The sequence below is a fragment of the Leptosomus discolor genome, chromosome 13, assembly GCF_034619465.1.
Source record: "Leptosomus discolor isolate bLepDis1 chromosome 13, bLepDis1.hap2, whole genome shotgun sequence".
Classification (NCBI taxonomy): domain Eukaryota; kingdom Metazoa; phylum Chordata; class Aves; order Leptosomiformes; family Leptosomidae; genus Leptosomus; species Leptosomus discolor.
In genome coordinates this window covers 18,104,863-18,117,234 of record NC_141403.1, presented here as the reverse complement: position 1 = coordinate 18,117,234, position 12,372 = coordinate 18,104,863, and the positions used below count along the sequence as shown (strand labels likewise).

General features: G+C 45.7%; 2 protein-coding genes across 2 annotated transcripts in view; both read right to left on the bottom strand.

Moving 5' to 3' along the window:
* Positions 1-1,941, bottom strand: part of LPIN2 (lipin 2) — a 44,758-nt gene extending 42,817 nt beyond the window's left edge. The window contains exon 1 of the mRNA XM_086472716.1: positions 1,915-1,941. The gene's annotated coding sequence lies outside the window, so the exon portion shown is untranslated. The remainder of the gene's footprint in view (positions 1-1,914) is intronic.
* An 8,614-nt stretch (positions 1,942-10,555) lies between these two features.
* MYOM1 (myomesin 1) overlaps positions 10,556-12,372 on the bottom strand; it is a 70,500-nt gene continuing 68,683 nt past the window's right edge. The window contains exons 38-39 of the mRNA XM_086472476.1: positions 11,956-12,079; positions 10,556-10,767 (exon numbers count right to left, since the gene is read on the bottom strand). Of these exons, the coding sequence (XP_086328602.1) occupies positions 10,556-10,767; positions 11,956-12,079 (336 nt within the window). The remainder of the gene's footprint in view (positions 10,768-11,955; positions 12,080-12,372) is intronic.

The following is a 12,372-nucleotide window of genomic DNA, read 5'->3' as shown; positions in this document are numbered from 1 at the left end:
AGTGTCAAGCGCAGTTTGTATTGCCCCATAATTGATCATGACCTTACACTACTGGAAAGAAACGCTGGTAGTAGGGAGCAGGGACAAAAAGTTCTCTGCACTATGAAACTGGAACATTTCTCGTATCTAACTTCCAAGAAAATAATAACAAAGAACTAAGCTAAATTTTGTAACAAACCAAAATGTTAAGTACTAAGAATAAGACAAGTTCAAACACCACCTCTTTTACAGACCATTAAAAGACCCAAACATTTTGATATGCTTAACTGAAAAGTTACGCTATGAGCTTAAAAAGTAATGCTGCACTTGCTCACGAGAGCCCTTCTGCACTACCCAGTTATTCCTACTGTAATTAAGAATAACACCAGACAATACAGCATTTCATTCAAAGTTCCTGACATCCTGAATTCATTTAGAAACTTTTTAACTTTAGGTTATCAGTTTAGTCTTCTAGTATATAATAGTAACATGTTTTCACAGAGCATCCCACAGATCATTCCCTCGCTCCACTCAAGTAAAGAGATCTTCCTTGATTTTTGTAAGAGACAGCGAAATTGCTTACATTCCTGTACGTCCTGGGATGCAAAGGAACTACAGCAGGGGCTACAAGAGAAGGCACAACTGACGGCCCTGGCTGGAGCAGGTTGCCTCGCAGGCCCACAAACAATGGTTAGGTATCTACTGCCGACGCTCTCAGTAACACAAAGTGAAGGCATTTTGTGACAAGATTTTCCATTCTGACTAATGAATATCTGCATATTCTTAAAATGTGTATAACACTACACACTTTTTCTTCTTTCAAGATATTTTGCAAACATTAAGAGCTCAGTATTGAAAATGTCCTGGGAAATACTACTATAAAGTATAAAAAACCCCAGACCAAACGAAAAAAAAACTCCAAGCAACTGAGCTCTGTCAGACTGTCTTCTCCTCTGACGGTATCCTAAATAATCCCATATACCATTATGAGACATGGCTAACAAAGTCTTTCTCGTAACAACAATGAAATGCCGTTTGGGGAAAAAAAAAAAGTAATCAGACGATGTGCACATACGAACTGCACACACAAAGTGCTGCCAAAACACAGGTATATTTATGACATCATTTTATTGGCTGGAAAAGCACAGGTTTAAACAGCACTATTATCTTGCTCTATTAAAAATCACTGATGTCTGCTAAATGTACTCAGTAACCACTTAACGAGAGGAAGAATGCAGTTCACACAAATTAATTTGGACGTGCGCTTGGCAAAAACTCAAAATACATACACAAAAAATGCAGACAGCGTACCTCCAGCGATTAACACTCCATACTCCCCACACCAGCAGGGACAGACAGAAAAAACAAAGGAGGAGTGCCCCGCGGGTACGCAAGTTTGAGAAATGCACCCGGTAAAACGGAAGGAGCTGGGGCAGCAGGGCAGGGATCGCGATTCCTCACGCCGAGGAGGCGAGCAGGGCCGGTAACCCCGCCGTTGCAGAGCGGCACTTGGAAGCCGCCCTCCCTCGCCGCACGGCTGGGAGGCAGCTCTGGGGTGACCGACGGCGGGCCGGCAGGGCCCCCAGCCCCGCTCCAGCCAGCGCACCTGGCAGCCCCGCGGCGGGAGGGGACGCGCTCCTGCCGCCCCCCGCCCCGAACACCGGGCTGCGGGGAGCCCGGGGCAGCGGCGGCGGGCGGGCTAGCCGGCCCCGCTTCCCAGAGGCGGCGAAGGGGGGGCTCAACGGCCGCTCCTCGGAGCCCTCTTCGAGGAGGGGAGCGCGGCCCCGCCGGCAGCCGGGGCAGGCCCTCCGCCACCCACCCTCCCGCCCTCCCCCGCAGCCGTCCGGCCCCGCTCGGCGCAACCCCCGCCTCACGCACAGGCGGTCACCGCGCCCCCTCCCCGAGCCGACCTGGCGGCGGCCCCTTCTCGCTTACCTCGAGCGAGGCCCAGCGGGGCCGGCGTCAGGCGGGGAGGGAAGGAGGGAGGGAGGGAGGGAGGAATGGATGAACGGCGGGGAGGGAGAGGGGCGCAGGGAGAGCCGCGCTCGGCTGCGTGCGAACTGCGCCAAGCGGCGGCGGTTGGTGCAGCGCGTGCACGTCCGCGCGCGCGCTGGCGGCGGGTTGCGGGGGCGCGCCGCCGCGGCGCGGGCGAGTGGGTGGCTGAGCGAGAGGGCGGGCGGGCAGCCGCGCGCGCGCGCCAGCTCAGCGGCGCGGTCCCGCCTCGCCCCGGGCGCCACGTGACCTTAGGGCGACGCGGCGAGGGGGGGGGGGGGGGGGGGCCGGCTGGCGAGGGGGAGAAGGACGCGCGTGGCTGGCGCGCGTGCGCGGGCCGGGCGGCGGTTGGGCGGGACCGGCGGCCGCGCGCAGCCGGGTCGGGCGAGCGGGGTCGGGAGCGCGGCCGGGGCCGCGCGAGGCTGTGGCGACCGCGGCCTCGCCGAGGCAGCCCCCCCCATCCCCCCGCCTTCCTCGCCCGTCCTCCTCCTCTCTTTCCCCGGCGCCGCGGGGCCTCTCGAGGGGAGGGCGCTTCGGGGGGGGGCGGGGGGGCGCGGGCCGGTGCCGCGTCGCTGTGGCGAGCGTGGAGCGGTGGTGGCTGAGGTGAGGCGTCCCGGCTGCCCAGCGCGGGGCCTCGGTCGCCACCCGTTCCCTGGGGGGGGCTGCGGAGTGCCCTCGGCAGCCGGAGCCGGAGCGATGCCGCGGGCCGGCCCCTGCTGAGGGGGAGGCTTGGGCAGAAACGCCGCGCTCGGGCAGCCTGCCGCCTCCCGCCGCTGGCGCTGCATCCTTCTGTTGGAAGTTACCGGGCTGCCCAGCGCGGGCTGGGAAAGAATCTTTTTTTTTTTTTTTTTTTTTACATGGCAGTGTAGAATTGCAAAATCCAAACGCGTCCAGCAGGCCAGGTACGTATTTCAGGTCAGCAGCTTCACTGCCCATTGCTTCTGTGATTCACGCTGCTGCTCACTGAAGTTGGCTTGATGATGTGTTAGTGTTTACTTGAGTCACACTATTGCCCAGAGGCCCCAGATGATATTAAGGCATAATATCTACTAGAACAGGGTAATAGTCTCACCCCAAACAACTCGCAGTATAAAAAAGGGAAAATAAAAGAGAAGTAGCATAGCTGGAAATACAATTCGCAAATGTGAATTAGGTGTTTTATCACTATCCATGCTGCTTCTTTATTTTACTGTACTTTTGTCTACCAGTTGCTTTTTAATCTGCCGATCTGTTGATGAGAGTTTGTTAAAAGCTGGCTTTGCCACACGTGGTGTTAGGGCCGTTTTGGGCTCTCACATAGGTTTTATAGAACTGTCACACAGGAATCAAGCTAGTTAACAGAGTATTCAATGCAATCGACAGAGACACTAGCATGCAAAGCTGTGTGTAGACCAAGTTTACTGTGATAGCCCAGGTGTCTAAAAAGATCCTTGACAGTCTTTTGTACCAGTCCTACAAAGAGATAAGATCTGTTTATTCATCTGTATCTCCTGGGACAAGCTGCCTAAAAGATTAGTCAGTGAGTTGCTTATTTGCAAATAATATATTTAAATCCCTTTGAACACAGAACTAAAAAAAAAACCCAAAAAACCTCCCTGCATAACATGCAGACTGGATTTTTAAAGAAAGCAGTTCATGGAAGAAGACACAAACGCAGAATTTCATGGTTAGGATGACTATATTACCTATCTGTAAAAAGAAAGGTCAGATTTCACACCTGCCCATTTTGATGATGTTATTGTTGTGTCAGAAATTCTGTGTCAATTTTGGAACACTTTCCAGGACTTCCAGTGCTTAGATGCCACACAGACTGAAGGAGCCATTTTCCACCCTTCAGTGCAACCATGTTTCAGCTGCAGCGGTTTTCTGAAGAGGCCTCCCATTCGAATGTAATGTTGTGGCAGTAATTAGCTAGCCACAGCAGCACAACGTGTGTTGCAAACATGCAGTCTGTGCTTCAGCTGATAGATCATTTCCCTTCTTTACCAATTCCTTATTTGGTGTCTTAGTTGCTTAGTTTTGAGGGTAACCACATCAGCAGTTGCTCTAATAGAATATTTTTATTTCTGTTCCCGTGATCTTATCTTTGCTGGTTATAACAGCAAGAGATTTTTTAGTTGAGGGGATTCTCCTTTCCGACACCAGACGGCCGTGTTCACAGGAAGATAAGAGGTAGGGGCTAAATCTGTCATGCGTCCTCAAATATCAATTTTAAGCTAGATCCTATTATGAAATTAAGCCTAATCCACAAACAGGCTAGCTTCTTAGGTGGCAGAAAAATCTTTACTTGAAAAGGGGTAACAAATTGGTAAGTCATACTTGTCTATTTCAGACCCGGAATAGGCGCTTCTTTTGATTGAGGAGCATTTATTTGGAAACACAACATTTTCCCTTTTATGTTCCAAAGTTATGATCACCAGACAATCGGAAGGCTACAGAAGTAGACAGCCCTCGCTATTTTCCTTTTTTATTCTCTACTTTTTTTGCACTTACATGTAGATGATTACAAGTAAGCTGTAAACATGGCTTGTGTTTCCCACCGCTGTATCAAGTGCAATTTGTTGCCATTGTGCTTGCGTGGAGCTGCGCACCGCAGTGGTGTAGATAGGATCTCTACATCTATGCATGGTTTGTGGTCCTTGTTAAAACCATAACTCACTGGTAGTTAAACCAGGGCCTCCAGGCCACAGGAAACCTGCCACCTCATCTGCCTTCATTTTGCCTTTCACCACAAATGTCCTTACTGTTTTCCCCATCAGGGACAGAGGAGGACATGATAAGAGCAACTACTTAAATTTTGTTAATTTTTGGGGGGGGGGGGCAATAACTTGAAAGCCTGTTACCTAGTGCCATATGTAAATCGGTGGTTCTCCGGCTGTTCAACCACCAGATCATGTCTAACAGCAATCGTGTGAGAGAGAGGCAGCCTGCTTAGGGCTGGGTGAGAAATGGTGAAGGGTCTCCAGCAGGTTAGGATACAGTGCCAGGGGTGAATCACAGGTCTGGGAGGATACAGGGTGCCAGGTGTGGCTTTGATGAAGCCTCAGAAAATTTGTGGTTCTGCAGGTAGTAGAGAGCTGTAGGTGCGGGGATGTAGCGCTGCCCCCAGCTTGCATTGGTCCCTCAGTGCTCAACGTGTTGCTGATGTTTGCAGAGGAAAGAAAAAACAGCCTTTTGCTTAGTTATTACAGCAGTTTAAAAAAAAAGTCTTTGGCCACGTCAGGCAAAATAAGCTGACATCAGTCATGATATAGTTATGTCATTTTGCCTGTTTGTGTGCATACAACACCCAGAAACCATTGTTTGGAGCAGTCGTTTATTCTATGCCCACCATCATCCCTGCTCATATTACAGCAGTCAGGATATCCTTAAACTTCTGGGTTTTTCAATTGTTTAGACTCCATCTGTTTATCTTACCCCTGGTAAACCTGAGAGACACCTTATCTCTGCATCTTAGTGACAACTAGCACGTGTCCTCTCAGAAGTGTTTCAGTAACTTCTCTGTGATCAGAATGGCATTGTGACAGGAGGTAGTGATTTAGTTTAGTTGATCTTTTTAATCCCATTTAACAATTGGAAAAAAAAAATGAGGAAAGTTAATAGCAAGGATTCAGGGCTGTAAGGAACTGTACCCTGAGCCACCAAAATATTTAAGTACACCTATAGTCCCACCGTAGTTGATGGACTTGTTTGTGGATTTGTGGTTAAGTCAGCACACTCAGATCAAGTCTCGTGTGAGCAGTATTTCTCCATTCTTTGTCAATCATTAGCGGGTGTTTCACAAACCATTTTCTGATAATAGATGTGGTAGGGTTTCAGGCCTCCTGTTAAGAGGTTCCTTATCCTTACCAAAATCACAGCCTGATTAAGTAGGAGGTTTTATCCTGCTCCTGTTAGTATGAGCGATGAAACACTAAATGGAAACGACTGTATCAAATAGGCTGGACGGTAGGAGATGCAAGGTGAGGAAAGAGGGAAGGAAAGGTGTTGCGTTTGAAAATGTGCAGAAGAGAAAGATTACAGGAAAGACATCTTATGTAACGACATGGGAAATGAGACAAGGGGAAAAGTCAGCAGAAGATTGCAGCCAAATCTGGTGCCTGCCTTCCTCTCCTTGCCGTCGGTCTCATCCCCTCACCGTCTCTCTCACAGTACCTTCATCTCCAGAAGCCCTTGTGGAATGGAGCAGTTTTCTCTAATGTTTTTCTCTTTACAGCGTTTATTGCTCTTTTCCCTGGCCAACATTTTGCTCCAGTTCTTAAAACTTACTGTCCTTTTCCCAAGACAAAAAAAAGCTTGTGTGGGCAGAATTGTTCCAGATGTCTGTCTGGTCGGTGTAAGTGCAGCTGAAATGGACTATCGTTCATCATTCACCTTAGAGTTACTGTTCAAGGATACAGAGCAGAAGTCCACCCTATGCTAGTTTACAGATGATCTCCCTTTGCAACTAGCTGCTTCAAAGATTATGGCTTTACGTATTACCAAGTTATGGTTTGTCAGTCTCAGACCACAGACAGATCTTGCTCAATAATTGGCTAACAAATCCAGAACTAATTCTCAGAAGTGCTCAGGGACATCTGGAATCACAATGCCTTTACTACAGTGGAAGGCAAAGCCAATTTTTCACATCATCTTTCTTCTTCAGAAATCATAGAATCACAGACTGGTTTGGGTTGGAAAGGACCTTAAAGACCATCCAGCTCCAACCCCCTGCCATGGGCAGGGACACCTTCCACCAGACCAGGTTGCTCCCAGCCCCATCCAGCCTGGCCTTGAGCACTGCCAGGGAGGGGGCAGCCACAGCTCCTCTGGGCAGCCTGTGCCAGGGCCTCACCGCCCTCACAGGGAAGAATTTCTTCCTAATATCTCAATCTCCCCTCTTTCAGTTTGAAACTGTTACTCCTCGTCCTATCACCACGCTATCAAAAATCACCCTTTGTAATTTTGGAAGGTGATTAGATAATACTGCTTAATGCAACGCTTTCCCACACTGTTAAATACAGTTGTTATAACACAAGAATATGAATTTATTATAGAGTTGTAAATTTGAATATAGAGTAATGCATTCTGGAATGGATTATGTAGGTGAGAAAGAAGATATTATCCAGAAACGGCACTTCAGATAAACATTGCAACCAGTGTTTGATTTTAAATGTAGTCAGATGGTTCTGTGTGTTCAATAGGAGATTTTGTTGCTTCAGAAAATAATTTGCATTCTATCATTATGTAATGGACAGAGACTGAAACAATTTTTCATAGTTATCATGGAGAATAGAATAAAAATGATACATTTAGACTGCAAGAAAAAATATTCAACTATGGTAACATAATAAACTTTAATATACTGGAGAATTCTGTTAATATTAAATTTGAACATTTTGTTATACATTTGTGAACAACTACAGCTTAAATAATCAAAATTTAAAAATTAAAGTTTCTCTTTAATCTTTGATATGTTCATTTGTGTATTTTGTTTACTGTGCCTAACAACACTATGCTTCCAGATAGCAAATAGTTTCCAGTAGAACAATACTGATGTAACTGCATTTCCAGCTTTTTGAGGAACCCTCCAAATTTAATAAAAACAAACCCAAACCCTAGTGCATTTTAGTTTAAAAGCATTTTAAAAGTATTTCCAGTAGATTTTAATTGAAATATCAGGAAAATACTGATCAGCTAAGACTGATTCTGCTACAATGACACAAAAGAGAGATCTTCCATTGGCTTCACAGTGAGGAAAATGGGCTTTATAGTCTGAAATTTGGGACATTTTTAGAACATTCTTCTGAGATCCAGCTTGTTTTCTATCAAAACTAACAAAAAGACCCCTGTGGCTCTCAGTGTTCTCTATATAACTCACATAGTGCCGTTGGTGTTTGTGGGAGATAGGCTCCCAACCTGAAGGAGCTGTAAGAAGTGATGGATTTTTAGGGAGGTAAGGCAGGTTGAAATAATTGCCATGGCAAAGAGGAGCCAAGAGTTGTGTGAAACAACCTGCAGCTTTGTAACGTTTTGGAAGGCCAGACTCTCTAACTCTCTGGCAGGGTGATGTAATCGCTCATAGGTACTAGATATTTATAATTTTCTGTAACAGTTGCATGAGAACCTACATGCATTGAGGTTCTCACTTAAAAGGTCTCCTACCATGGAAATGCTCCTTACTGCATGTACTGGGTTTGTGTGGCAAGGCTTTGGCAGCAGGGAGCTACAGCGGTGGCTTCTGTGAGAAGCTGCTGGAAGCTTCCCCTGTGTCCGATACAACCAATGCCAGATGGCTCCAAGGGGGATCCACTGCTGGCCAAGGCCGAGCCCATCGGGGTGATGATAGCGCCTCTGGGGTAACGGGTTTAAGGGAAAAAGTTACTAAGCAGGAGCAATTGCAGCCATAGAGAGAAGTGAGACTGTGAGAGAACCAACCCTGCAGACAGCCAGGTCAGTGAAGAAGGAGGGGGAGGAGGTGCTCCAGGCACTGGAGCAGAGATTCCCCTGCAGCCCGTGGTGAAGACCATGGTGAGGCAGGCTGTGCCCCTGCAGCCCATGGAGGTTAATGGTACAGCAGATAGCCACATGCAGCCCAAGGAGGACTCCACACTGGAGCAGGTGGATGTGCCCGAAGGAGGCTGTGACCCCATGGGAAGCCCACGCTGGAGCAGGCTCCTGGCAGGACCTGTGGCCCCGTGGAGAGAGGAGCCCAGGCTGGAGCAGGGAGGAGCGTGAGGAGTCCTCCCCCGAGGAGGAAGGAGTGGCAATGTGTGATGGACTGACCACAAACCCCATTCCCTGTACCCCTGTGCTGCTGTGGGGGGAGGAGGTAGAGAAATTGGGAGTGAAGTTGAGCCCAGGAAGAAGGGAGAGGTGGGGGGAAGGTGTTTTTAAGATTTGGTTTTAGTTCTTATTACCCTCCTTTGATTTGATTTGTAATGAATTAAATTAATTTCCCCACGTCGAGTCTGTTTTGCCCATGACAGTAATTGCCGAGTGATCTCCCTGTCCTTAATCCTGACACACGAGCCTTTCGTTATACTTTCTCTCCCCTGTCCAGCTGAGGAGGGCAGTGATAGAGCAGCTTTGGTGGGCACCTGGTGTCCAGCCAGGGTCAACCCACCACACTGCATTTCTGTATGGGACCTATGCTTACATCATTTGCTGCTGGGCTACTCCAGTTTTCTACTGATTTCTTTCGATCAGAGATATCAGTGTCTCGGGTGTTACATGTTTTTGTACTATTAAGAGTCTTTGTTTTCTTAGGCTAACAATTCTACAAGGATGGATTAGAAACTGGTATTTGTGTTTTCTGTGTTTCCATGTTTGTCATAGATCTGACACCCCATAAATATCAGCGGAGTTGAGTAATCTTTCATCAATAATCCACCTGGAAAAAGCCAATATAATTTGATTGAGACTTCTAAGGGTTGAAATCAATAAAAATCTTTCCCTAGTAAATAAAATATTTTTATTTCTCGTATTTAGTAATTTCTGGTCACTTGAAAGTTGAACTCAGCCTGCATATTATCAAAATAACTTCTGACCTTTATTTTTATTGTTTTTCAGCTTGAACTCTGCTTCTTCCAAGGTACCTAAGCATCCAGAAATGAGTCATATTTTCTTATATCCTCAGTACAAAAACTTGTGAATGACCACAGTATGATTTAAAGCAGAGATTCCTGGCTTATATTTATCCCTCACTTACATGGATCGTTAAGTTACATTCTCTTATAAGAAACCAGTGGGTCTGACCTTAGTGAGGGGAAGAAGGGGTAGTGGTGGGCTGAGTCACTGAGGGGAAGGAGGACAGTGGGTTTAGCAGGTCTTGGAAGCAGAACTATGATTGCTGTAGTGGAGGGTAGAGAGGAATGAGCCTGTGGGGCAGCTGATACTTTATGGGTTAATGCTATACCCACAGTACCTCACCAAGGCCACGAGGGAGGTGGAGAGGACTGAAAAGCAGTCCTGTGCGTCTCAGCGGTTAAGAAATGGCCAGATGTCATCCTGATCCCCTTGGTGAAACAGGTTTGCACGAAAGAGACTTGCATCAAAAGAAAACCTACTTATGGCTCCCCTGCATCCATAGGAGATGGTTCTGTTTCTGGAGATCTTCCCGTGTGGCCAAATTGGTCATGGTGAAAAGTAGAGCTCACACGGCATTAAGGACTGTGCGTATGGTTTCCTTGAGAAAGCAAGCGGGGTCTGCCTCAAGCTGTGGTGGCCTGCAAATACCAATTAACAGATCCACATAACTGATACCAACATTCTGTTACAAAGTAGTAAATATGTCAGTTCTAGACAGGATTCGCTCTGATGAACTCTGCTTATGGACTCTCTTTAGTAATTAAAATCACCTTGTCAGTACATGGATTATTGTTAAGATACTTAGAAATTACTGCAGTGCAGCTAGGCTCATACTGAGACATAAGTGCCCATCTACTATGCATTTAAAGTTATGAAGTATTACAAATGTTTTAAAAAAACCACTAATAAACTTCTGTGTTAAAATGTTATGGCTAGTCTACCACCCATTCAGCTTGAATTTATTATCTAGATCATAACAAGATCACATTCTTCCTTCAAGAACAGGAGGGTTTACTCAAGGCTTTTTTTCCAGTGGTTTCTTTCCCTGCCTATCCAAGCCTTCCGTGGGCTGAGGAACCGTTTCTGCTACTGCTGCCTTTCTGTCGGTCTTCTTTGCTGCTTGCTGGTTGCTTTGTATATCCTTTCCTGTTTCCACAGAGGGGATTTCAGTTGGATCAGGTGTCTCTTCTGTAGCAATAATTTCTTCTACATGTGGCTTAATAAAATCTGATTCAGGAGAAGTAATAGAATTTCCTTTATATTTACTATGCTCAGCAACACAGAGGCATGTAGAGTAAGATTTTGCTTTCACATTGGTTATGACCTTATCATGTTCTTTTCCTCTTCCCAAACCCACATAAAGAGATTCAGTATCACAAATAACGTTACTACCTTTTACAGTGCCAAAAGCAAGCCCAAGTCTTTATGGTCTCTAATTAAAAAGATTAAGAGGTAGAACCTGCAAAACATTTACAGATGTAAATCATTGTTTCTCATGTAAGTCATCTTATTTACAGGACCGTGCAGAAATGCCTAAGCTACACATACCAGTAAAGCAAGAGAGGAGAGAAACGCAGTTAAATATTTGTTCTTGCCTTAGGAGCAGAAAGGGGAGGGAAATAAGAGTATAAAATGTTCTGTCAGCAATGATTTAACGTGTATACACTCTGTATACAAAGAAGAATACTTAGGCAAAACTATGTAACAGATGTTCTGATAACATTGAGATTTAAGCCTTATTTGGAGCTATAATGCTCTACATGAGGGAGTTGTAATTGTGAAGAATAAAGCAATGTCCAAGTAGCAATTATATATTTAGGGTCTAAAAGAACAGTAAAAATCTGTAATATACAAGAATGCTGAATCACCAAAGAGCTTTTAATTTTCCACCATGTCTCTAAATTGGACAAAAAAACGGTCACTTATAATTCAAATTTTACCATTCGATATGGGCATAAAACTAAGAGAGAATAATTGATTGATCTCAAATAGCGACTATATGATCAGGGTTTTCTAAACACTTGGGCATTTAGGGTCCCTTAATTAGCAAGGCCCTTTTTTTGGTTAAGTGTCAAACGTCTAGCTGCTGAAAGGAGTCTCGCTTTGGAACATAACACCATCTGAGCTTAGGAGGTCTTTCCTCCGCATTCAGAAATTTGAAAGTATTTATTATGGCTTAAAAAACTTGTATGAGCCAGGTGAGAGCTCACAGCCCAGGGGAAAAGTGATTTAAAAATTTAAATCTCTTTCACTGAGGCTTAACCTGGCAATTCATGCTTTACATTTGTTGTTGATTAAAAGCATACATACTGTGAACTTGATTGTTTGGGACCTGAGAAACACTGATTGGCACAGATTATTAACTGCAGAATGTTTAAAAAAATTTTCATTGCAGAAGACCATAAAGGGTCTTACCTTTCTTTTCCCCTTCCTTCCGTTTGCTTGCTGTCGTCGTTTTTTTCTTTTTAGATACAGTTATATTATTTTGATCATGTCCTCGGACTGTGTCAGTCTGTCCTGACACAGAAATCACAATCACCTGCGGCAAAGCAAGAACAAAAAGCACACAAGCGAGAAGTGTGGATGCATCACAAATTCAGTCTGAAACCACCATAACTGAATCCCTGGCAGCTATTACTCTAACTTTCAGGGACACCTACATCTTCCGAAGCAAAGAGGAGCAGGATCCAGCCTGTTATCTGGGAGATGTCCCACTTGTACTCCCTGGCAGTTCTGCCAAAAGGAGGGAGGCAGGGGGACATATTTTTGAAGATAAAGTAGTAGAAATAAACTGCTGCCAAAATGCAATCATGGTTAAAAATACGCTAATGC